Source organism: Canis lupus, chromosome 3, assembly GCF_011100685.1.
Source record: "Canis lupus familiaris isolate Mischka breed German Shepherd chromosome 3, alternate assembly UU_Cfam_GSD_1.0, whole genome shotgun sequence".
Taxonomy (NCBI): Eukaryota; Metazoa; Chordata; class Mammalia; order Carnivora; family Canidae; genus Canis; species Canis lupus.
The window spans coordinates 32,405,437-32,433,065 of record NC_049224.1 but is presented as its reverse complement, the minus strand read 5'-3'; the positions used below and the strand labels follow the sequence as shown (position 1 = coordinate 32,433,065).

At 36.6% G+C, this 27,629-nt stretch overlaps 1 protein-coding gene across 1 annotated transcript in view; it reads right to left on the bottom strand.

The window, feature by feature from the left end:
- Positions 1-27,629, bottom strand: part of HERC2 (HECT and RLD domain containing E3 ubiquitin protein ligase 2) — a 242,709-nt gene that overhangs the window by 74,989 nt on the left and 140,091 nt on the right. Inside the window, 18 exon segments of the mRNA XM_038532568.1 lie at positions 458-629; positions 708-789; positions 974-1,151; positions 1,679-1,769; positions 3,396-3,539; positions 3,643-3,724; positions 5,582-5,693; positions 9,166-9,341; positions 12,361-12,452; positions 12,536-12,641; positions 13,818-14,008; positions 20,937-21,076; positions 21,211-21,319; positions 22,954-23,079; positions 23,177-23,345; positions 25,229-25,327; positions 25,800-25,936; positions 26,081-26,348. Coding sequence (XP_038388496.1) covers positions 458-629; positions 708-789; positions 974-1,151; positions 1,679-1,769; positions 3,396-3,539; positions 3,643-3,724; positions 5,582-5,693; positions 9,166-9,341; positions 12,361-12,452; positions 12,536-12,641; positions 13,818-14,008; positions 20,937-21,076; positions 21,211-21,319; positions 22,954-23,079; positions 23,177-23,345; positions 25,229-25,327; positions 25,800-25,936; positions 26,081-26,348 — 2,474 coding nt within the window.

Below are 27,629 nucleotides of genomic sequence, written 5' to 3'. Positions count from 1 at the left end.
ATAATAATAAGCTATAATAAGCTAAGGCCCATCACCTTGTGGTAACAAGGTCAGCTGGATGCCCCACTCCTTTTAAATTTAATAAAATAAGCTTTCACAAGACGTGAACTTTTTCAAGACCAAAGAAATCAGAAGTCTGCTTTCTGCCCATTTGATAACTAGTCTCCTGGCATGGTAGGAAAGAAGAAATCCTCTATGTAAACCTCACCTAAACAGGAAAGACAAGCTGGGCTAAAATTTCTCTAGTGTTCTTTGGCAAATGACCCAGTTATAATGAAAAATTTCTTATTATGATATTGTCACTAATCCCAACTCGAAATAAATAAAAGAAAGAAGATGCCTGGATGAGTATGAAAATGAATATTTAACCATCCCTCCAGGGTGGGCATGGGACAGAGGCCCACCACTGTTTCACATGGACTCAGACACATTGATGGGTGACAGCAAGTTTACATACCATGTCCACACCACTCCTGACTTGGTGAGAGCCAAGGAAAACTGAGCTCCGCACTCGATCTGGCACACCCCCTGTCCATTCAGTCTCTCAATGTTCTGAGGAATGTTACAGCCTTCACTTCCTCCCCGGCCCAGCTTTCCAAAGTCACCGTCACCCCAGGAAAATACTAAACCTAGGTTTAAAAAATGTATACTTCAGGCCAGCGCTTCATGATGTTCCTACCCACCCAGAAACAGAGGCAGGAGCTCACCTTCATCAGTCAGAGCCAGGGTCTGTGCATCTCTACTTCCACATGCAACCTGGATTACTCTGTGACCAAGAAGGACTTTCACCTATTCAATTACAAATTTAAAAACAGAATCAAGCACAGGCACTGAGAAAACAAGGGAAATTTTTTCCACAGACTGAAAGCCAATAATGCACATGTCTATGAACTTTCCTAGACTCAAAGCGTATCTTCTTTTGAAATCAGCAGATGGTAAGCTTTCTGTAAGCAACAAAAATGTGTATAATCACCATTTTGGGCTTCAGTTGTGTTGTATTATCCCCATGTCCCAACCGGCCGTACTCGCCAAGGCCCCAGGTGTACAGCTCCCCACTGGATGTAAGGGCTGCGCTATGCGAGCTCCCACAGGCAATATCCCGGATACGCTTGGTTTTCAGGGCCTCTATAAGCCGTGGCTTGTCACAGTTCCTAAAGTAAGATTAAATAACATTCCCTATAATCAAGTCAGTCTTTTTTAAAGAAGAAAAAAAGGACATCTACACTGATTCACATTTAGAGAAAACAATATCCGTAGATCAACTTAACTATCAAACATTAAAACAGATCGTGTGAGGCCAAATCACCTTCATAGATTTTTTTTTTTAAGATTTTATTTATTTGAAAGAGAGACAGAGATGGTAAGAGAAAGTGCGAGTAGGAAGGAAAAGGAAAAGCAGGCTCCCCGCTGAGCAGGGACCATCCCCCCTACCCCACCACCGGACACCACCAGACACCACCAGGACTCTGGGATCACAACCTAAGCCAAAGGTAGACTGTTAACTGACTAAACCACCCAGGCGCCCCACATTTATAGATATTTCTAACAAATATATTTTTAAGTTCCATTTTCAAAAATGACCTATCCTATTTAATTTTCTGCAAATTAACAACCAAAAGATATTCACTATTATCAGTAACCATTTCTTATTAGCAAGTAATAAAGAAAATATTCTTACATTCTGCTGAAGTGTCCAAGTTTGCCATCATCACCTTCGCCCCAGGAAAACACTTTCCCATCAACAGTTAAAGCTGTAGCATGCCGGCCACCTGCAACATCCACACAGATATGGGCTGCCGAAGATGGTTTATAAAAAGTTCATAGCATAATTACTTACTCCACCTGACATGCAGCATATGTTCAATGAATATGTATGCAATAAATGAGTAGATAAGATCAATTATATATTTTCAGGGTGACAAATATATAAAGTGAACTTTATTAAACTACAAAGTTTAAATCCTAGAATGAATTTTACTTGCAAAGAAGCAGCAAAATAGTGCCGTGTTTAATAATGGGGTTCCTGTTATGTTAAATATACAAAAGATCAAAATTCAGATGGAGAAAAAGAAAAAAATAAGTACATTTATGACTAGACAAATTATCAAATGCACTGGCAATTAAGCCTGCGAGAGAAATGTACACCAACTGTGGACTTATTTAAGCAAAAACACCATCATTCAGTATAGTAAGAGCATTATACTCACTCTTTCATGGTCATGTTCTTCCCCAGTGTGGGGATGGGCTCCCAGTCACCCACATTATTCATTCTACCCTATTCTTTACCAACAGAACCCATACTAACAAAAGTAACAATATGCTCAGTTAAAATCTATACTTCCCAGACTCTCTTGCCCAGAGAGGATCATGACAAAGAAGCAAAAGAAGTGAGCGGGGCATCCTGAAAAGCACTTTAGAGGAGCTAAGTGAGACAGAGGAAATATCTGTCTGTGCTCACCCAGACAAAGCTGCATGGCCATCTGTCAAGGACGGTGGAAAGAAAGAAAAGCCTGCACTTGTGCTCCTCATGGGCACAGAGCTACCATACTGGCCCTGGACCCCATCCCCAGACTTTTACAAGGAAGAAAAGTAAAAATCTATCATGTTTAAGCCACTACTGTTTGGACTTGCTTTTATATGGGGTTAAATCTAAATATGTTCAGTGCAGGCATTAACTGAACTTTGTACCTAATTTGGTTCCATTCTTCAGAGGCCTTGCATAGTGCTTTGAAATAAATCTTAGTAAAGGTTTCCTAAATTGAGGGTATGTGATTTTTTTTTCAAAGAATCTTTCTTATCACTGGGGTTCACAGACACTTTGGAAACCTGATGAAAGTTATACGCTCCTTCTACAGAAAAATAACAATATTTAAGCACAAAACATGGTATTTCAAAGATGCCATGAGCCAGACAGAGACCATAGCTCTGAGACTGAAAACTCACATCTTAGAGAGTGGTAGTCCTCATACACCCGGAATGCCAACAACCGCTGATCTCTACAAAGCCTTATGTAGCAACAATAATTAAATTCTAGGCCACCTGGAGATTTACATTACCCAATTTTTAATCTTAATAATTAAACTTGATGGGGTCCCTGGGTGGCTCAGCGGTTTAGTGCCTGCCTTCAGCCCAGAGCATGATCCTGGAGTCCCAGGATCGAGTCCCGCATTGGGCTCCCTGCATGGAGCCTGCTTCTCCCTCTGCCTGTGTCTCTGCCCCTCTCTCTCTCTCTGTGTCTCTCATGAATAAAAAAATAAAATATTTAAAAAAATAATAATTAAACTTGAAAAAAGAATGCAAGGATACCCTAGGGAAAATTATTTAAGGGCCACAGTTATTTACAAAGCATGAACAACAGGCTTAATTGCATACAAGTGCCAACTCTGGCCTGGTACCTGAATGAACGGCCACCTTCTTGACCACATAACTGCTAAGAGCTGTGATCTGCCGAGGGATAGGCACAGTCCCGCTAGAGAGGCCCAGTCCCAGTCGGCCATTCGTGGCTTCTCCACAGGCATATACCTTCCCTTCTACAGTCACTGCAAAGAACAAGAGCAAAGAGAAGACTCACTTTTCACAACATAACAACTATGTTTTTAATGGTAAGTATAACTTAAAAAATTTTTAGTATAAGAATCATACCTGCAAACAAACTTTTAGAACCACCAGCCACCTGTACTACATTCAAAGCAGAGAGTGTCTCAGAGAACGAAGGAACCTTTATCTAGAACGGGATTTTTTTGTTAAGCAAAAGAAGGAAAAAGATCATTTTATTTACACTTTTAAAATTACAAGTAACCTTACTAGATGATACAAGGAATTACTTTTAATTTGCATGATTATATTAACCAAAGAAGTTCTTTTCTCTTAGAGATACACCAGAGTATTCCAAGGATGAAATGATATATTGAGATATACTTTAAATGGGGGGTGGAGGGGTATAAAAGAAGTTAATAAAGACAGGGACACCTGGGTGGCTCAGTAGTTGAACATCTACCTTCAGCTCAAGGATCGAATAGTGCATCGGGCTCCCTGCAAGTAGCCTGCTTCTCCCTCTATGTCTCTGCCTCTCTCTGTGTCTCTCATGAATAAATAAATAAAATCTTTTTAAAAAATTAAAAAATAAAAAGTAAAATAAAATAAAGACAAAAAATATGACCTTTTACTGTTAACTGTTGAAGCTGGTACCGGAATATGAGGGCTCAGGTCCCTATTCTTTCTACCTGCTATGTTTGAACAGCTCCATAATAAAAGGTGAAAAATAAAATACACATAATGTAAAGATAAAACCAAGCATAGTCTAGTAAACTATGCTTTATTTCAGGTCATGTGCTGCTCATTCTTATTGATTCTGACATCTCTAAGAAATTAAATGCTTCAACTTCCCATTGTAGATGGGTGTGACTTAATTTAAAATTCTTAAAGCCCTTGTCTAAGAAACCCTTTATGAATCCCAGAAATGATCAGATAGTCACTACTACAGTGCAAGAAAGACTCTTCAACCCAACCATGGAATGCCAAATCTATCCTTCACATGCAAACTCCAACAAAGGGCCACGTGCTCAGGATCACCTAGAGAGCCCCACACTATCACAACTGAGACTCCCAGACTTTACTGCCCCTGGCCCACCTCCAAATGGAGTCTAGGGGCCTTAAAACACAAATGCATTCAAGGCCTTTCAAATAAAGAAGAAAATTTGTTATATTTGAGAGATTTAAAATGAATTCTAACTTTCCTAAAAATGCAGGCAATAAGGGATCTTACCATGGGTAAAAGTCTCACAGAATACTAAAAGGAAACAGAGACACTCACTGAAGAGAAACCGTTTCCAGGCACTAAAACTTCATGGAGGAATTTGTTTTATGGCTCCTCAGCTAAGAGACACTAAGTAACATAACGGGTGATTAATTCAACTCTAGTTCAAAGGCATCATTTGTTCTATCTACTCTTTAAATGATATCTTGCTCATCTTCATACCACTATGGCATTTTTTACACATTATTTTGTTCATGGTAAGCAAAAATGCTTACTGTTTTGAAGGCAAGATAAATATAATTACTGTTTATAATTTTCATCTATATACTTATTGAATATTTTCAAAAATGTATTTTCTAGTTTACTGAGCAGCAGTAATACAATTACATCCAAAGTGCACTATTGGGACACCTGGGTGGCTCAGTGGTTGAGTATCTGCCTTTGGCTCAGGGCATGATCCCAGAGTCCTGGGATCAAGTCCCACATCGGGCTTCCTACAGAGAGCCTGCTTCTCCCTCTGCCTGTGTCTCTGCCTCTCTCTCTCTCCATGTCTCTCGTGAATGAATAAATAAAATTTTTAAAAAATAATAATAAAGTGCACTATTTTCCAAGGACAGGGGCTTTAACAGAAACTAAGTTTTGATGTCTATGAAGGATTTCTTCAGAAAAGTCAATTTAAAAAACAACTGATAGAAGGTAAGCCATCATAAAAACTTCAAAAGAGGTCTGATTATTAGTGAGTCTCCAGGACAAATGTACCAACAAAGCTCATCCTCAATCATTTGATGACAGGTAACACAGAAACTACAGGCAGAAGAAGGATACCTTAGAGCCCTTCAGGCCGCCCAGCTGGTCCTTGTCATTCAGTCCCCACACAAACACTTTGGTTCTTATTGTAGCTGCTGATTCCAGCCCTGCAGCCTTCTTTCTAATAAGGCTAACCAAACAAAAAAGACAGAAATAGAGATCATTCAACATAAAAATATTTTTTTTAAGCAAAAAGGAAAGCAACCTCAAGCAAGCAAAATTGTTGGTTATTGTAAGACTCTTAAAGTTCTTTTTTAGTAAAACTTAAATAAATTAAAACTAAAATAAATAAAACCTAGAAGAAATTAGTGTGCTAGAGGGTCAAAATTTCTAGATACCAGCATGCTACCTTTTAATAATATAATTTAACTCTAGTGTTTTCAGTGGAGACCTTTCTATGACACACTATGCAGCTCTCTTTTCTTCTTATATACCAGCTGTTTTACTGACTCACAGATATTCCCACCCAATGCCTCAACACACAGCTACTACAGATGTTAAATGCTGAGAATATTAATTATTAAATGGCCCCAGGAATCACCACTGGGTCAGGCACTGTGGCAATGTCCCTAAATCTAAACATCTGTTCGGTCATATTTTCCCTCAAAGAACTAATAAAATAGTCACAGCCATACGACTTTTGAGGTACTCTAACACAAATACATGTCCCAAAGCAAAATGCAATTTTCTGGCTACACACCCTCTACCCACCTATAAGGCTAGCTGGGCTAGAGGTCCCCTATATCCTTTCTCTCCTGAGAAGTCTGCTCTGTACGTCAAGGCTTCTGAAGCATAGCTCTCTCTGGCAGTTGGCTCCTACCACCTTGCTCATTCTATCTCTTAACCTGCCTTCAATAAGTTCAAAGTATAGTCAACAAAGCACTCTAATTCTCGAACTTGAGATCATTAAGTACATAGTGTTATTCTCTTGATTGTTAGTTGATGCCAGGTACTAAGGAATCTGTGTTTGAGGTTTTTGGCTTTTCAATTGCTTTTGTTCTCTTTTTATAAACTAGGATGGACAATTAAAGGCTCCAGAGACTAGGTTCTAGCTAGGTAAGATTTTTTTTACCATATTATATACTAATGAATATTTACTTTAAAGGATCAAAATTTTATGGCTTGGGTATTAAAATGTAGGAAAATACTTTCATCTGATACCAGGCACAAGAAAGCAAGTGTATGTATATATATATATAGTAATTACAGATCTTCCTCTACTTACAATGGTACTATACCCCCAATAAACTCATCATAAATTGAAAAAATCATGTTGAAATGCATTTTAAAAATGCACCTAACCTACTCAACATCAAACTTTAGCCTTGCCTACCTTGAACATGCTGAGAACATTTACATTATCTTACAGATGGACAAAATCACCTAACAAGCCTATAAAGTGTTGAATATCTAATGTAATTTCTTGAATAGTATACTGAAAGTGAAAAAACAGTATTAAAGAATGGCTATAATAAATATATTGATTATTTATCCTTATGATTTCATGGATGGGTGCTCATTGCTGCTGCCCAGTATTACAAGAGGATTGTACCACATATTGCTAACTTGGGAAAAGATCAAAATTCAAAGTACAGTTTCTAAAGAAATGTGCATTACTTTTGCACTATTGTAAAGTAAAAAAAACTTGCAAGTCAAACTATCGTAAATCTGGGACCACCTATACCTGACATACCCGGTAACACATTTTTAGTCAAAAGTATGTATGGAACACCAAGAGTGATACTCAAAATATGTAGTAACTGGTACCATGTAATGACCAACCCTTCAGAAAGGAGGCCAGCAGTCAGTCAGTGTGGGCATACCCCAGTTGGGTGTGTACCCTGTGGGTGTTTGGACCACCTTGAAATCATTAGCTGGTCTTATAGGAAAAGAAAAACATTACATTCAAATACCCAGAATTCTTCTATTAATGTATTCAATATTTGTAAAAACTTAATCAATGAGTAAAGCTCAAACTTCTTTAGTTATCTCATATATACAGTACATGTACATATTCACCCAACTCATTTTCATAGCTACTGAATAAAAATATGCAAAGCCATAAGCCTTTCTCTTGGAAATCTCAATGATTCATATAAGTGAACTGGTATTTTCCTTTAATGTACACAGATACCATCAGTTTGAATCATAACATACAGTGCAACATATATTCTAGATGAGGTAATGTTACATAATAAATACTATTTTCTTTACAGTTTTAATGCAAACGTTCCAAAATAAAACAAGACAGAATCCAAACCCAAGATCATAGAACCCTAGAATAGTCTCACTTATTATCACAGTTGCCACTCATTCATGACTAAATGGATGTGCTTTAATAGCAGTGAGAGGCAGCACTCCTCTATTTCTAAAAGAAAAGCACTTACTGCAAAAGGCAGTGGTTAGAAGAACTCAGCTAGCATGGTACCTGCCTCCTTTGTGTATCTGCAAAGACCAGGCTACAGCAGCAGAACAACAGTAACACGTATCAACTGATTTTGCATATCGTTTGATTTAGCAATTTACTTTTAGCCATCTAGCTATGAAAATACAACTTATCTGAGGAAGAGAGATCATCTACATTGTTTTCTGCTGGGACATGAACAAGACCCAGAACACAACCCCCTGTACATATGAGTCCTCTATAAACAGAATTTAAAAGAGCAAACATGCAGAAACTGGGCAGATATCTTTCTTCATCCTTGGTATATGCTATTTGCTTGCCAAAACACCTCTGCTTTGAAAACTCTGACTTTTTCTGAAAGTATGCCTTTAGAGGGAGTTTTCCTTATTCTCCTGACAAATCAATGCTTTTTTCTAGATTTTTAAAGCACTATGAACTTCTTCATGCACTTTACACAATCGAAAGCCACTCCTGATGTGTGTGAGTTTGTCTGTCTTATCTTATTTTGCATATTTGCCACAGCATTCACAGGATGGAGAACAGTTTAGCCCACAATAGGTATTTAATAGATGGATGATGAAGGAAAATGGTAATAGTTATCACTATAGCACTCCTGCAAATTATCGAATTAAGAAAATGAGAACATAGTCATAAGATGAAATACTGCGCTCAAAAAAATTATATGAGAGAAGACTAATGATATGGATATTTTGGAAATGAATGTTGCCCATAATTGCACAATGATGTGAATGTACTTAATGTCACAGAACCAGACAGTTAAAAATAGCTAAGAGGATAAGTTTTATGTATAATGTATTTTATCATCATAAACTTTTTTAAAGTTAACAGTAAAGTATTTAGCAAAGAAAACTGTAAAATATATAGCATATATCCATTTCAAAGGAAAACACACTTAGGGACAGATAAAAAGAAAACTACAAGTATATATACCAAAATATTAGCTGCAATATTTCAGGTAGAAAAAAAAAAAATCCAACATTTTTATTTCCTCTTTTTAATATTTATCTAAATACAATATGTTTCTACATTAAACATTCTCCTAAAATTAAAGTTTTAAAAACTAAAATTTACCTGAGTACATAAAACTATTCTCATTATGGAATACAGTCTAATTAAATATTCACTTTTGAAAGTGAGAATTTTGGAATGAGCACCACCAATAACAAATGGCTCTCACCTCCCACTGTTGCCTTTCTCATCCTCTTCCTCTTCATTGTCTGAGGCTAAGAAAGGAACTGCAGCCAAATCTTCCTCCTCTGCACGGATCTGTCCCAGCAGGATAAGACCATGGATTTTACAATCAATTCCCGAACTCCTGCACTGCTTTATAGCAATTTCAATATACCTGTGATACTAGACACAAAAACAGTAAGCTACAGACTTTTTAGAATCAAATACACGAAATACTTAAACTGGGAGCAGCACATTTGAGACATGGAATGTGTAGAAAACTAGAGCTCTTTTACTTAAGTTCTGGAAATATCAAGCAAGTTAGGCAAAATTAATACCGTCATGTTTGAGGACAGTTTAAAAGAAGTCATTAATCACCAAGTATGTCTATCCAGGGCATTGGACTCACACTTATTTTCTTACTAAAATGAAACTATGATAGCCTTACTGGATGACTAGAAACTTTTTGTCTTAAAGCTTTCTTGAGGGGCACCTGGGTGGCTCAGTAGGTTAAGCATCTGATTCTTGATTTCAGCTCAGGTCATGACCTCAGGATCCTGAGACTGAGCCCCACATCTGCACTGGGTGTGAAGCCTACTTGGGATTCTCTCTTTCCCTTTGCCCCTGTCCACCACCCCCACCCCCACCCCCTCACTTGCATGCTCCCGCACATGGGCTCTCCCACTCTCATTCTCTCTCTCAAAAAAAAAAAAAAAAAAAAACTTCCTTGAATCAAGATGTATTAGGAAAGAGATTAAATTAAATATCAGATAGTTAAGCACCTTCATAATTTTTAGAATAAAAATATGTATACTGCAACACTATCACATAGTTCCAAGTGATCAACATATAAGCAATTTTGCTCATATATGGATTATAACAAGAAAATTCCAGACAGCATGTTGTCTCATAACTTCTGTATGTATCAAACAAGTACGGGCTTTTAAAAAATATATCCACATTACTATTATCATAGCTAAAACAATAATTTCACAGATCATCTAATATGCTACCAGTGATTAACTTTTCTGATCCTCTCGTAAACATTTTTCTATTGTTGGCTTATTCAAATCAAGATCCAAATAGGATGCAACCTCTCTCTGTTATTCCTTGACATTCATTTGTTAAGGATAGTTCTTTGTCCTGCAGAATGCCCCATATCCTACTATTTGGCATTTACAGTATTCCTCTATTCTTTCATTTCCTATGAACAAAGAGTAATGCAGCATGAAGCACATATACTTCAAATGACTTCCTATTGCTTCAATTGAACTTGATCAAACCTCAAGATCTACTACCTATGATGTCACAGGAAGCACAGGTGGGAACAAAACCACTGGGATGCAAAAGACAAATTAAAAAATGAAAAATGCTACAGGAAAAGAAAACCCAATTTCCTTCTTTAGCAAGAAAAAAACCAAGAGAATCAAGACTTAAATGAAGTACAAAGTGCAGGCACATAAACTAACTGCAAAAAAATATTTATGGGATAATTGGGAAAATGTATACACTGACTGGATATTATATGATATTAAAGAATAACCGTTAGCTGTGATAATGGCATTGCAGTTACATTTTCTCAGTCCTTGCTAGAGATTAATATTGAAGTACACAATATGGATAAGATCGTATCTCGGATTTGCTTTTAAACATTCTAGGAATGTAAAAATAGACTTACAGAAGGAGACAATGAAACACAATTGACAAAATGTTGATGATTGCTGAAGATAGGTCAAAGGTTTGTAGGAGAGTCAGTATACTTTCTATTTTTGGTTATGTTAAAAAATTACAATAAGCCATTTTTATAGGAAAGACTGCTAGAATGTCCAGTGGCTTCCCATGAATGATAATATTCTAGTTCTTAAATTGGTTGGAGCAACGGAGAGTGGGTCATGAGTTTTCCAATTACTCATAATACTTCGTATTTCTCACACATCATGTATACTATATAATAAATTGTTCTAAATTGAAAATTTATTGGACAATATACCTTTTATGAACAATAATCTCAGTTACTGATTTAATTAACTCTAGTTTTTAATTTAAAGTACAAATACATTAGAAGTATAATTAAGACGTTAGACAAGCTGCTTTCAGTTACCTAATAATGAGTTAACAATAAAATGCACGAAAATTCAATAGTATCTTTTTCAGAAAAATTCAATATTATCTTTCATTTTAATAATTTACCAGTTTATTCATTAACACCACTGGTAATAATTATTAATTAACTAATTGGTATATCACAAAATAGTTCAATGACTTTCAAGAATTAATAATGTTCCATAATTCTATTTATTGAAGATTGGAAATAAAGGTCAGATCATCAATTCTCTGCCTTGGGAAAAGGAGCTGGTACATTCCCATAGACTAGAAACAAGTTACAAACCTAATGGCTATGTGTCAGCTTGTTTTAAGTAACACACTGGGACCACCTTGAATTTGTCTGCCCTTATGCAGGCAGCCTAATAATAATAATGAATGGCTAACTACATTTAATAATTTAAAAATACACTTACTTATACTTAACTTTAGATCAATAAAAGTTCTTTATTAGTATCTTTATCCACTATCATAATAATTAAGTCCTCATGAGACAATAGTATGGATGCTATTATTTGAAGAATATTTAATTTGTTAAAATAGTGTTGACATGTCAGTAGAAAAATTTATGGGAAGATTGAAAGTCTCACTGCTCCTTATTATAGAGGTACTATATAAAAGAACCTTCACTGATCTCTCAGCATTTTCAAGATTTGTAAGAAGCTTGTATTCAATCTTGAAAATTACCTTATAATGCATCAAAACAGATCAATAGCTCAGCATTTGATGTCAACAGGTATGAAAACAAAAAAGCAGTATCAGTGTCACATGTGCAGTTAGAAAAAACCATCACATATTAGTAGATACACAATGAAAAAAAACAATCCTGTGCTGGTTACAGAGAGTATTCTGAAGTACCTGGTAACAATTTTGCTAGGAGCTTTACCCTCACTTCTTACTAAGATGGTGAGAATGAGACTTACTTTGTTTCCTTTTCAAGCTGATCTGATAAATAGCAAATTCAAGTTATGTACCTGTCAAATTTTAAAATGTAATTACTTAATTTAAGGGGAAAATAACCTCAATGTTATTATAGAGACAGTCAAAAAAGTCATCTCCATTGTCATTTGCAAACTATCAAAAAAGAACACCTACTTACCTCTGTGCAGTCATTCAGAAGGGACACTGTTGTGTCAGTGGGGTTAATATTGATTGTCTTTAGTTCAATTAGGTTATTTAGGGAATTTCCACCTGGGGGGGGAAGGGGATAAAGAAATCAGACAAAGGTAGTTGTATCATATGACAGAAGATGCTGAATAAACTAATTCAATTACCTGACACCACCACAAGGGAAGGCATGTAGCTACTGTCAGCGGGATCAACTATCATTTTTAATCTATGAACAAGAACATCTGGGAAAATCTCCAAACGAATCCAATGCTTTAAAAAAAAAAAACAAAAAAAGTATTCTCAATTTATAAAATTCAGCCATATTTTAGCCATGAAAATAGTATCACCAAAGCTCAAATCTACATGAGATTTTCTAAATATGATGGTCATTCATTTGGGAAATATAAAAAATAGTGAAAGGGAATAAAGGGGAAAGGAGAAAAAATAAGTGGGAAATACCAGAAAGGGAGACAGAACATGGAAGACTCCGAACTCTGGGAAACGAACTAGGGGTGGTGGAAGGGGAGGAGGGAGGGGGGTGGGGGTGACTGGGTGGTGGGCACTGAGGTGGGCACTTGATGGGATGAGCACTGGGTGTTATTCTGTACGTTGGCAAATTGAGCACCAATAAAAAATAAATTTATTAATAAAAAAATAATATATAAATAAATACAGAATATGGCCTGAGAGGAGTATTCCACTCCACTACTTATTAGAGGAAAGTCTCACTCTAAACCCAGAAATGATGTGTTTATAGACTCCTGATCTGGGGGGGAGGGGCCTTTATACTCAAGAGCAGTGGGTTATAAAAAATACTAGAGTCAAGACGGAAACACAGCCCCTCTCTCCAAGCTGGACCATAAGTTCAGACACTTGCATGCAATTATAACATTCCGAAGAGCAACACCTATTTGTTCAGATATATTAGAAAAACTGCTTTCCAGAAGCAGAATCTGAACTCATACATTTTATGCGGGGAAAGTAACAGAAAACAATTGCACCCTATTACACACTGTATCAATTGGTCAGTTAGATAAAATCTGTTACATATATCATTAAAAATCTCTGACAATAAAAACTGGATAGGGACACCTAGGTGGCTCAGCAGTTGGGTGCCTGCCTTTGGTTCGGGGCATGATCCTGGGTTTGGGGACTGAGTCCCACATCAGGCTTCCTGCATAGAGCCTGCTTCTTACTCTGCCTATGTTTCTACCTCTCTCTGTATGTGTGTCTCATGAATAAATAAATAGAATCTTAAAAAAAAACTGAATGGTATATTACTCAGTTGCTTTAAAAATAATTCTGAACTAAAATACAAAATCAGTACTGACAGGTGCCATCACAATATAACTCAATAGGTTTTTTTTTCAAAGTTCATTTTGAAGCTTAGAAGATAAAATCATCTAAATAGAAGCATTTCTGGAAGTACCCCAATGGAACACCTACCTTTCCTTGTGAACCAGATGACTGCCAGCAGGGCTCACTGCCATCAATAAGACGAGAAGCCTGGTTCACAGAGGATGACACATTTAGGCTCTTTACCATCCGGGACCAGCTATCCAGCAGCATTCCTGGCTGACTGCTGTGACAACGCTTTAGCTGTTTTCCAGAACGGCCACAAAATATTGCAGACTGTCCTATTTAATGGTGGTCAAAAAACGGTGGTGTTAATACATGTAGAGCAAAACCTTCCCAACCAAGAAATAAAGAATACTAAACGGTGAAGAGCTTCTTACTTCAAGAAAATAGTTAAGTTTTCAAATTAAAAAGAACTCATAAGGGTACCTGGGTGGTTCAGTCAGTTAAGTGTCTGACTCTTGATTTTGGCTCAGGTCATGATCTCAGGCTTGAGAGATCAAGCCTAGCAGAGAGCCTGCTTAAGATTCTCTCTCTTGGGGCAGCCCCGGTGGCGCAGCAGTTTAGTGCCACCTGCAGCCTGGGGTGTGATCCTGGAGACCCGGGATCGAGTCCCACGTCAGGCTTCCTGTATGGAGCCTGCTTCTCCCTCTGCCTGTGTCTCTTTCTGCCTCTCTCTGTCTCTATGAATAAATAAAATCTTAAAAAAAAAAAAAAAAAAAAGATTCTCTCTCTCTCTCCCTCTCCTTCTGCCCCTCCTCCCAACCCCTCTTCACCTCTGGCTAGCTCACTCACGCTCAGATAAACGGAACTAATAAATACCTGAAATAGCTTCAAAAAGCCCAGTGTAATTTACACGAATTTATGAAATGAACTTCATAGAATGCTATGATTTACTCTACTTGATTCTCAAGTAACAACAGCATATGTACTTCCAGATGGAGGGATACATAGAAGCCAAGGGGGGGGGGATACTAACAAAAAACATTCTTATTAAATTAAAAGTGCTAACAAAATAATGTTCTTGGGGGATCCCTGGGTGGCGCAGCGGTTTGGCGCCTGCCTTTGGCGCAGGGCGTGATCCTGGAGACCCGGGATCGAATCCCACGTCAGGCTCCCTGCATGGAGCCTGCTTCTCCCTCTGCCTGTGTCTCTGCCTCTCTCTCTCTCTCTCTCTCTCTCTGTGACTATCATGAATAAATAAATAAAAATCTTTAAAAAAAATGTTCTTATTAAAAATGCTGTTACAGGGTCGTGTGGGTGGCCCAGTCAGTTAAGTATACAATTCTTAGTTTCTGCTCAGGTCATGATCTCAAGGTTGAGATGAAGCCCTGTGCTCAGCATGGAGTCTGCTTAGGATTCTCTTTCTCCCTCTCCCTCCCCCTTCACATGCACATATGCATGCATATGCTCTCTCTCCCTAAAATAAATAAATGAATGAAATCTTTTTTAAAAAATGCTGTTACAAACGCAAAGCAAAAACAAATCTGTAAAGAGTTTCCAATTCCATGAACAGCAAACCTGGAATTTCATCTAACCCTCCCACAGAGGACAACTAGAGGAGGCAAACAAAATACTTAAAGATGAATAAATCATATAAGTATCAGAAATAACAAGATGGTAAAGAATTATAAGACCAGAATCTGAGGAAGGTTAAGACAAAGAGATGTCTAGATGAGCAATGCCGTATATATCCGAGGCTACTCTTCCCTGATGGTAACTGCCAGTTAGGAGAACTTACAAAGGAAAAAAAAAAAAAAAACATACTACTTTTGAAAGCCTTGGGGAGGGGAGGGGAGAGAAGGGGAGAGAAGGGGAGGGGAGGGGAGGGGAGGGGAGGGGAGGACCAGGAATTGGAGTCCAGAGCCCACCAGGAGAGAAAGGGATAGCCATAAAAAAAGCCCGCATTTTGGGCTGGGATCCCAACAGGGAAAATCCCCAGAGGAAGGGTAAACTGTGCAGTGCTGTTTGTTTTTACAGATTATGGCTTAGCATGAAATCCTCTCAATCAATGACACTAGACTGAGATGAGCCCAGATAGTTATCTACCTCAATTATCTAGAAGACCAACACTCTCCCCCCATAATCTCTAGAGAATATCTTAGGCCACAAACTGATTCAAGAAATAATTTTTTAAATATAATGTCCACTACATAATGGCATATGAGACTAGAAAACATGACTAAAAAAACTACTAGAAGTACGAGACAACAGAAAGAGATCCACAGAGTCTCCAGATTAGAGTTGTAAGACACAGGTTTTAAAATAACCATACTTACTTAGATTTGAAAATATAAGTCACTGAATATTTCAGCAGACAACTGAAAGACTTACAGGATAGAGAGAAGATCAGACACAGGTGAAAGGAATCCCAAAAATAGAAGAGAAAACAGGACACAATGTTTGAAGAAATACTGACTAAAAAATTTCCAGAACTGACAAAAGATATCAAGCCACAGATTTAAAAAGCTCTGTTCTGAGCATAGATCTTAAATGTTCTTACCTCCCCAAAACACACATGTGATAGATCTGTTAACTAACAACTAACCTCATTGTGGTAATTATTTTGCAATATATATATTTATATATATATAAAATCATCACAATGTACATCTTAAGCTTACACAATGTTATACTTCAATTATAGTTAAACAAAGCTAGAAAAAAATAAAGAAAATAAAAGTAAAGAGTCCTTCTAACCTCAAGGAAGATAAATAAAAAGAAACATACTTTTATGCACATGTAAAATTTGTGTAAGGTAAAAACAAAACAGTATCTCAAAAACAGCTAAGAGGAAATACAAAAACTGATTAGCTTTAATGGAGCAATAACTATACTTCCCGCTGACCTTAACAGAAATATTATAAACTGAATAACAATGGAATAGCATTTTTAAAGAAAATTCCTAACAAAAACATTCTTCTCGAATGAAGAAGAAATAAGAAATTTTCATACACACAAAAATATAATTCATAACCACAGATGCATTAAAGAAAGTATTAAAGGCTATTCTTCAGGCAAGAGAAAAATGATGATAGAAAAAAATGATAGAGAAAAACTAAAAAATTGAAATATTAGGTTATGTGAAAAAATCTAAAATACTGGCTGTATATAATAACAATATTATATGGTTAAAAATGTGCATGTATAAAATTGTAAAACACAATAAAAACATGGTAATTTAAATTAGAAAGAGGGTAAATAAAGTTAAAGGGAACTAAGGTCCTTGCATTGCTTAAAAGAAAGTAAAAATACTAAATTTTAGATTTTGGTAAGTCAAAAGGTGGATGTTTTAATATCTTGAGTAACTATTAATACTAAAAATGTAACAAATATACTACTCATATAGATGAAATATATACTAAAAATGTGTGTAATTTCTAAGCCAAAATGGGAGGGAGGGGGTGTTGGAGTGTTAACTAATTAAAAAATATCAATCCAAAGAAAGATGATATGTAGGGTGCCTGGGTGGCTCAGTCGGTTAAGCATCTGCCTTCAGCTCAGGTCATGATCCCAGATCCCTGGGATCATGTCCCACATTGGGCTTCCTGCTCAGTGGGGAGTCTTCTCCCTCTGCTCCTCTCCCCAACTTGTCCTCGCTTATATATGCAAGCTCTCTCTTTCTCTCACAAAAATAAGTAAATGAAATCTTTAACAACAATAAAAAAAAGAAAGATGGAATGTAGAAAGAGGAACAGAGAACAGGAAGGACAAATAAACACTGAGAAGTGTTCAATTTAAATAAAAATACATCAGTAATTGTCTTAATGTAAATACCTAAATGATCCATATAAAAGACCAACATTAAAAAAAAAAAACCAACATTATCATACTGGAATTTTAAACTATTTACAACTTATAAGAAATTATAAAATTTACAAGAATACAGAATGATTGAGGGTAAAAGGCTAAAAAAGATGCACTAAGGGGCACCTGGTGGCTCAGCTGGTTAAAGGACAGATGCTTGATTTCAGCTCAGGTCATGATCTCAGGACTTGTATTCAGCAGGGAGTCTGCTTAAGATTTTCCCTCTCCTTCTGCCCCTTCCCCCTCCACAGTGCTCTCTTTTCTCTCTCTAAAATAAATAATCTTTAAAATTAAGTAAATAAATAAAGATACATTAAGCAAACACTAACTTTACCACAGAACTGCAAGAGACATTCTTTTAGGCACATATAAAGAATTTATAAAATCTCAGCATATAGAAATTATATGACCATATACAAGTTTCAAAGTGTCAAAGGTAAATCACATACTCTGAATGCAAAGCAGAAACCAGTAAAATTTCTGATATGTTTGAAACTTTAACAACCAATGAATACAAAAAAATAATTTTAACGGAATTTAAAAAATAACCTGAAATAATGAAATATCACTACATAGCAGTATTGCAGGATACACCTTAAGATTTGCTTAAAGACAAATTTAAAATTTTAAGTTTATGTATTAGAAAAGACAGTGAGAAAATGAGACAGTACTAACCTCAAGAAGATAGGATGAAAATAATCAACCTAAACCCAAACTCCATAGGAAAAAGAAATAATAAAGATACAAGAAATAGCAAAAAAAAAAAAAAAAAAGGCTAAAATTTGTTTCTCTGAAAAGACTAACTAAACTGATAAACCCACAGCAGGCCCATCAAGAAAAAAAAGAAATAATTCTTTAATAAGTTAGCCTTGAAAAGGAGATAACCCTAGATTCTACAAATCTCCCACATAAGAAAAAAAATACGAATTAGAACTAGACAGGAATTTCCTCAACTTGATTGAAGGGCTATTTATGGAAAAACCCACAGCTAACATTATACTCAATGTGAAAGAATGAAAGCTTTTCTCCTAAATTCAGGAGCAAAACAAGGATGCCCACTTTTTCTACTTCTATTCAACTTTGTACTAGAAGAACTAGCTAAAGCAGGGAAAAATAATATAAGGCATTCAGATTGGAAAGGAAGAAGTAAAACCATCTTGGTTCATAGATAACATGATCTTATATGTAGAAAAAACAAACACAAAAAAAAATTGTCAGTGACAATAAATAAATTCAGCCAAGTTGCTGGATATTAATTCAATACACAAAATGTATTGAAGTGTAGTGTATATACCTATATACTAGCAACAAACATTCCAAAAGAGAAATTAAGAATTCCATTTAATATGGCATAAAAAATACTTAGCAATACATTTAATCCAGAAGGCACAAGACTTGTACACTGAAAAATCACAAAACATTGCTGTAAAAAAAACTGCTGAAAGAAAGTCTAAGTAAATGGAAAAGATATCCCTTGCTCATGGATTGGAGAACTTAATATTATTAAAATAACAATTCTGCCCAAATCAACATATGAATTCAATGCAATTCTTATAAAAATACTGCTTACCAAAGTAGAAAAATCCATCCCCAGAGTTATACTGAATTTCAAAGGAAATAGCCAAAACAAGCTTGAAAAAAAAAAAAAAATCTGAAGGATTCACGCTTCCCAATTTCAAAACTTACTACAAAGCTAACATAACCACAACACATGGTTCACTATTGTCATAAGCATAGGCAAAAAGACCAAAAGAACAGAACTGCAAACCCAAAAATAAATTCTCACATCTATGGTCAATTGATTTTCAAAAAGAGTGCCCAGACTATTCAATGGTGAAAAGACAATCTTTTCAATAAATAGTGTTGGGAAACTGGAAGCACACATTTTGTATAAGAATGAAATTGAACTTTTACACTATACCATGTACAAAAATTAACTCAAAATGGACCAAAACCTAAGTTTAAGAGCTAAAATTATAACCTCCTAGAAAGAAAAACAGGTGCTAATCTTCATGACCTTTAGCAATGGTCTCTTAAATGGACACTGAAAGCAAATATGAGACCAAACACACAGGCCACAAGAGACACAACAGATAAAATGGACTTCATTAAAATTAAAAATTTACGCATCACTGAATCCTATCAAGAAAGTGAAAAGACAACCCAAATAATGGGATGAAATGAAATATTTGCAAATAATCTGATAGGGTTCAATGCACAGAATATTTAAAGAATTCCTACAACTTAACATCAAAAGTTTAAAAATGAGCAATGGACTTACACACATATCCGCTCCCCCCCCCCAAATAAAAGATATACAAATGGCCAAAATGACATGAAAAGAGGCTCAATGTCATTTGTCATTAGGGAAACTCAAATCAAAATCATAAGATAATACTTCTCACCCATTAGGATGAGTATAATTTTTTAAAAAATGAAAAATAACAAATGTTGGTGAGGACATGGAGGAAGTGGAACCCTTATATACTCCTGGTGGGATAAAATTGGTAGAGCCAATGTGGAAAACATTTTGGTGCTTCTTCGAAGAACTACCATATGACCCTATAATTCCACTCCCAATTTTAAAAACACGAACTCAAACAGATTTGTACACCAATGTTCACAATAACATTATCCATAATAGCTGAAAGGTGGAAACAATCCAAATGTTTGTTAATAGATGAATGGATAAACAACATGGGCTATGTATGAAATATTAAGCCATAAAGAAATGAAATTCTGACACATGCTACAACATGGGATAAGCCCTGTAGACATAATCCTAAGTAAAATAAGCCAGACAGTAAAAGGTAAATTTTGGTTCCACCTATACATGGCACCCAGTGTCATCAAATTGATGGACACAGGAAGCAGACTGGAGGTTGCCAGGGACTGGGAAAGGGGAGAATGGGGAATTATCGCTTAATGGTACAGTTTCTGTCTGTAGTCATCAACAAGTTTTGGAAATACATAGTGGTAATGGTTGTGCAACATTCTCTGAATTGCACACTCCAAAGTGATTTAAAATGGCAAATTCTGTGTTGTACATATTCTGCCACAATAAAAAAAAAAAAGATATAATAAAAGACATGCAGACTCTCTCCATCTATCCAATTCTACACCCAATGCAACAAAACATTTATTAGTTTCTTGAGACCCTTTTAATATTCTTTATGGAAATACAACCAAACAAACCATGTTATTCTAATTTCCATAGTCCCTCATTGCTTGAAAAAAAAAGATAGCAAGGTTTCAAGTGTGTAAGACCATCTTTCCTGTTTTATTGTGTACACCGTGCAGTGCTCACCATATAAACTTTAAAGACCAAACTAAATAATGTGTGTGCACAATGATGATTTCAATAATATTTTAATGAAAAAGAGCATAACCATTCTACCATACCTGGTTCATTTATTCTGCCAAATGTATGTCTAGTGTTGTGTTTTCTGGTCTTGAAACAGGTTTCACAAAAATCAAAGTCATCACAGTTTCTGCATTTGAATCTAGATCCATTGATAGGAAACATCTGACAGCCATCACACCTATTTTTAAAACAACCATTGGATTAGTAAGAAAAAAAATATGGTCATTTCTTAAATTAAGGTAATTTATTAAATTTAATCCCAAAGAAAACCATTCCTCCCAAACAAATCTAGCAATATAAAAATTAACTCACGTAACCCCAGGATGAACACTAGGCACCAACTCCATTTCTGACAACAGCCCAGTCCAGTGAGACTGCTGAGGAAAGTCAACAATGACATCTTTTCCATTTGCACTGAAAGCTAGGACACAATAGAAATTGCTGAAACATCTTGGTCACCAATAAAAAGAAGTTATGTTAAAATTAAAACTATATCTAATCATGTGATAATTATATTGTAGTTATTTATGTTTTACAGAGAGTACTTCTCTTTTAGAGAGACATACTAAGATACTTATGGATGAACTAACACATGATGTCAATCAGGGATCGACTTCAAAATAATCAAGGGAAGGAATTAACTTAGGCCAGGGGTTGCCAACTATTAAAGCCAGGTGATGGGCACATGGAGGCTCATTTCGCTATATTCTCTATTTCTGTGTACGATTGACATTTTCTACAATGTTTGTTTCTTTGTTTTTAATTACATCAAGTTAAAAACTCCATTTAGTATTAGGAAATAAAAATCACAAGAATAATGTTAAGAGATCTCTTGTCCTTTGGTAAGTACACTCTGCTACTCAAAACGCTAACTTCTGAACCAAGTTCTCATTTTTAAAATTTATGTGTGTTTTAATTTATAAAGCTTCTAAGAACGTCTTAAGAGAAATGTTAAACTAAAGTATAATGTTAAATAAGCCATTTGTTCTTATGTAACCTGAGACATTCTCGCATTCCCCCACACTGGGAAGCACCACTATTATGACCAAGTCTTTCTAATCCAAACTATTCAATAGTAAGAGAGTTTTGTACAAAGTTCAAACAAAACAAAACAGGATCTCTTTATGGCCTTAGAAGAGTTTAAAATAAAAACAAATGCATTTTTAATTCTCATGCAATTGTTAAAATGGACACAGCATATCTTTTAAAGTATACCATGTGTTTGATTTGAAATCTCAATAATAGCACATTAAATATAAACTGAAAAGAATTTTATGTTTCCAGTTCCTAACCCCCACAATTTGCACATTTCCATTTCTTAAATTTAGTCCTAAATTTTTATATAGCAGAGAGAGAGCATGAGAGAGAGAGAGAGAGAGAGAGAGAGAAAGAAACAATTCCCGACTGAGGGGGTTGGCCAGACACTGACATATAGGCCATTTGGCAGAATGACTGAACAAGTTTACAGAACACCAATATCAAACAAGGTTACCCGGGACTGTGATAGATCAATACAAAAGCAAAACCACTCTTTACTCAGTCTGATCAAGTTCAAATCTAATCCAAACCACAAACACAACCAGACACCCTCCCAAACCTTTCTTCCCCAATCTTGGTTAGTATGAACTGCTTCCTTGACAACCATTTAACTTCATCCTAATTCCATTTTTTCTGCCTTATAGATTAATATTTATTAAAACACTCATTCTTAGAATTACCCTATTCCCTTGAATCCTCCCCCAAAATATCCAATGCAAACCCCATTAGTTCCTGGTTATACCCACTATGGAAACATCCCATTTTTGAGGGTATGCATCCTCCCGAGTGGTAGTGAGTTAATAAACTTGATTGGGTTCAACTATAGGTGTGTTCCTCGTCTAGAGACCACTGAGAAGCAAAAAAAAAAAAAAAAAAAAAAAAAAAAACCTATTTATATATCATAGACTTTCTCCAGACTTGTTTTCCTTTGCTCTTGAAGAACAACAAAAAAATGAGTATATTACATTAGCTGATAAAAAGTTAACATTTGGAATTTTGTTGCCTGGATAATATTACCTTTCACAATCCCCACACTTTGATGAGTCACAGATCCCCACTTGTATTTCGGTGTGGTGACTGAAGATTTGACACGAACTTTATCACCAATCTTTATGTGAGAAGGAGAACTTGGTGGAGGATAGCCTAGAGATTACAATAAGGAAACTATAATTAGTATTTATTCCTGAGAACTCTCTCTACTTCAGAAAAAGCAGAAGAACTTACTCAAGAATGTGCTCACCTATAAGTTCCACATGAATATACCTAACCCAGTAAGTGCCTCCTTTCTGCTGCCAATCACACTGCACATTGAGGTCATGTAATCCATCTCTATCCAATTTGATAACCTTGCCCACATCTCCTTCACACACTTCTTCATATGTTCGACAGCATCTAACCATCATTCCCACCTAAGATTAAAATTAAAGTAAAAATCCAATTCACTGTATAGGTAAGATGAACAATTATAAGGAGCATTATTCTATTTCTAAAAAAGGATGTACTCTCAAGTCATTTTACACTAAACAGAACCAGGGCTCTTTAGGAAAACTGGCTGGCTCAATGTCTGGGGCAGGAAATACATAAGATGAACATGGATCAACTTGTGTCATAAAGCAAGTGAACTCTCAAAGAAAGATCAAAGTGTTCACTCAAAACAACAACCTGATCAGCAGGAATAATAGCTGAAACACATCAGATCCATATCAGCCAATAAATTCAACACAATGATAATAAGCAAAGTTTCTCAGTCATCTTTGTAAGTTCCATGGCACCAATTCACCATTCTGAAAATTGATAAAGCAAAGCAAAACAAAAATAAAAGAAGCATTTATTCTGCCTTTCCTACATAAACTATATTACAAAGAGTAACTACAGTTGATTTAAAAAGAAGTCTTCGGGGATCCCTGGGTGGCTCAGCGGTTAGCGCCTGCCTTTGGCCCAGGGCGCAATCCTGGAGTCCTGGGATCAAGTCCCAAGTCGGGCTCCCAGCATGGAGCCTGCTTCTCCCTCCTCCTGTGTCTCTGCCTCTCTCTCTCTCTCTCTCTCTCTCTCTCTCTCTCATTCACAAATAAATAAATAAATAAATCTTTAAAAAATAAAAAATAAAAATAAATAAATAAATAAAAGTCTTGAAAGAAAAAACTTTAGCTAATAAATTTGGAAACCATGACAAAGTTAGAAAACCACTACTGTACAACCCTTCATGATGAGTCTGGGTGATGACACAAATGGCTATCAAAAGCACCAAAGTAGATAGAATACTTCTTAACAGATGGGAGTAGACTAACCAGACCAAACCAACAACACTGGATGCTGATCCATATGATACATTTGTGTCTAAGACACTGCCTGAGTCCAACAACTCCCCCCATTCCACCAGACCTTATTCTGATTTTACAGGAGATGCAGAGGAGGGAGGAATATGTGATCCAACAAAGTTTAGCCACAATAAATGACATGAAAAGGAGGGGGGAAAAAAGGAGGGAAAACTGTTCCAGGTTAAGAGACACTTCAAAAAGACATCACTCAAATGTAAGGTGTATGGCCCTGTTTATATTCAAATTCAAAAAGCAATTTCTGAGACAACTGGGAAAATCTGAGCAACCACTGGCTATAAGATGATATTATGGAATTATTATATATTTTGTTAGTTAACATTAGGTAACAGTAATGTTGTTAAGCTAAAAACAAATCCTTTATCAGAGTGCTTGGCTGGCTCACCCAGTAGAACATAAGACTCTCGATACTGGGGTTGTGAGTTCAAACCCCATGCTGGGAATACAGCTTACTTGCCGGGGGGGGGGGGGGGGGGGGGGGGGGGATCCTTTATCTATTACAAATAAATACTGACATGTTTACAGATGAAAGGAGATGATTTCTGGTATTTTCTCTGAAGTATACTAACTAGAAAAGAATTAAAACAAGAAAAGAAAGGATTGAAGATACATAAAGGACTATATAAAAAAGTCTAAATAGATTTTAAGACTTAGATGGCAGTAAGAATGATATAAGAAAAACAAGCAAAAATATATTTTTAAAGGTGTCCAAAATAGGAATAATTGAGAAGCACATGTCTCTCTGCCATATCACTGTACAGAAAGCACGTTTGTGTGTCTGGCTCTGGCACTCTTTGTTCATCTTCTGTTCCTCCTCAGTCTTCTGCTCCAGTGACGGTGGCCTCCCTGCTGCTGGGTGCTGTGCCCTCCCCCACCAGGCTTCTAACTTTCTAAGATGCTCAAACATTTGCTGACTGAAAATCTGAGCAAAGCTCCAGGCTAAAACATTTACTCACCTGAATATTCTCTCTCACATACACAGCATAATCATCATTACTCAAGAAATCAGCTCGTTTTTTATATGTCTGGCTCTCTGTTACAACAGCACCAGTAGACTATAAAAGATAAATATATTTTTTAAAAATTGTGACCCAGATAAACCTACTTAAAAAAGTATATAATATTTAAAAATAAAGTATGAAATACTATGCTGTATTTTCACTATAAAATTCATTTTTAAAATATTAAATATAGTAAGTAGAACGAATATAAAAAGATACAACTATAGAAAATTTGAGACATTTCCACATTAATCCCATGAAATGATTTACTTAAATTAGAAGTCATTATGTCATATAAAGCATGTTTTTTAAATATAGTATATTCTACCCAACATCACTAGATGTTGGAACAAGGGTCTGCTTTGAAACTAAAGTAATTAAGGCACAGAAAACCCAGTTAGCACTTAGCAGGTTCACTACATGCACAGCTGAACTGCAGAGAGGCCCCATGGAACAGCATGCAGGAAACCCAGAGCATAGGACAGGTTGACACAGGCAGTGGGGCAACCACACAGGAGGCACTGACCACAGCGTAGGCTACATCGTCCACATCCTCCACCACCTCCTCATCTGAACATTCTTCAGACCCTGTGTCTGCATCCGAGAGATCTGTGACCTGCGCATCAGCATGGTCCAGCAGCCACCCAACCAAGGCCTCCACTCCTACAAGCAAGCACACACAGTGCACTCAGTGAGGATCCACAGTACCAGCCTGCCTGCAGGCTGCTGACATTAGCATTTCAAGGTAAATCTACAAACTAATGTGTGGGCACACTGAGTGAAGCACCCACAAGGAAAATTATATACCTGGCAAGCCAGCAGCATTCCCAGAGGCACCAGGGAGTGACTTAAGCGCAAACTCTATGTTCCTTCTAGGAAATCCCATTTCCATGAGCTGAACCACAATAGGCAGAGCAGGGGCAGGTGACTGTTTGCGCTTCTTCGCTCTGACAGGGCGAACATGCTGCACAGGGACAGGAGTTGTGGCCTCACTGGAGCTGCAGTCTTCAAACACTGGGCTCGACGGATGAGTAGACTCAACAGCCAAACACTGACACACAGCCAGCGCCGCAGCCTGAACAAATGAGAATGGAGCTGGGAGGTTTATAAAAGTCAAGAGACTGGGGTCCCTGGCTGGCTCAGTTGGTAGGGCATGCAGCCCTTGATGGTGAAGTCATGAGTTCAAACTTTACTTTGGGTGTGAAGCCTACTTTATTTTTTTTTCAAAGATTTTATTTATTTATTCATGAGAGGCACAGAGAGAGAGGCAGAGAGACAGGCAGAGGGAGAGGCAGGTTCCCTGTGGGGAGCCCGATGCAGTACCGTTCCTAGAACTCCGGGATCATGCCTTGAGCTGAAGGCAGATGCTCAACCACTGAGCTACCCAGGTGACCCTGGAGCTTACTTTAAAAAAATAAATAAAGGGGATGCCTGGGTGGCTCAGCAGAGGTTAAGCATCTGCCTTTGGCTCAGGGCATGATACTGGAGTCCTGGAATCGAGTGCCACATCGGGCTCCCTGCAGGAACCTGCTTCTTCCTCTGCCTATGTCTCTGCCTCTCTCTCTGTGTCTCTCATGAATAAATAAATAAAATCTTTAAAATATATATATAAATAAATAATAACCTTTTAAAATAAAAAATAATATTTTTGAACTTCTATGAAATGCAATACAGAAGTATGGAAAACTCACACTTTTTAAATGAATGGATAAAACATCTTAACAGCCACGACAACTTTCACAGTTTAATGCAGAGGAAAGATGTGATGGTCAAGTAACTCCTGCTTCAGCATACACAGCACACAGTAAATTAGCCAATTATCAATGTCCATTCAAGAAAACTTCACAGCCACTCTGAGTGGGAAACAAGCTGAGCAAATTAAATGCAGAGTGAGTGGGGCTGGATGGGGAGAAAGGAGTCCCTGACCCCTTCCCCATGACCAGGCAGTGTCCACAGTCTCCTGCTCTTTTCCTAAGATAAGCCAGAGAGGACACAGAATTCTCTCATGTACCATCAAATCAACTCTTAACGATTCATGGGTTAAAAAAAAAAAAAAAAAAAAAAAAACCGCTCTGAGAGTTAAACATGGTTAAAAAAAAAAAGTAAATAAAGAAGATTGGGAAACAAATTATAATCAATCAATGAATGTATGCATTTCTGGAGTCTACATTTGGGACTCCCTACCTCCAGTACACACTCTTTCCCTGAACTATTTGAACTTTCTGCTCCTCATCTCCAGTTACTCTCAGGGGGCCTATGACTTACTATTTTTGTAAACTGAGCATTTGAGGAAGAAATTAAGAAGAAACTGAGAACTCCCTTAAGCTTAAGCTTAGGAAGTATCAAAAACCAAGGG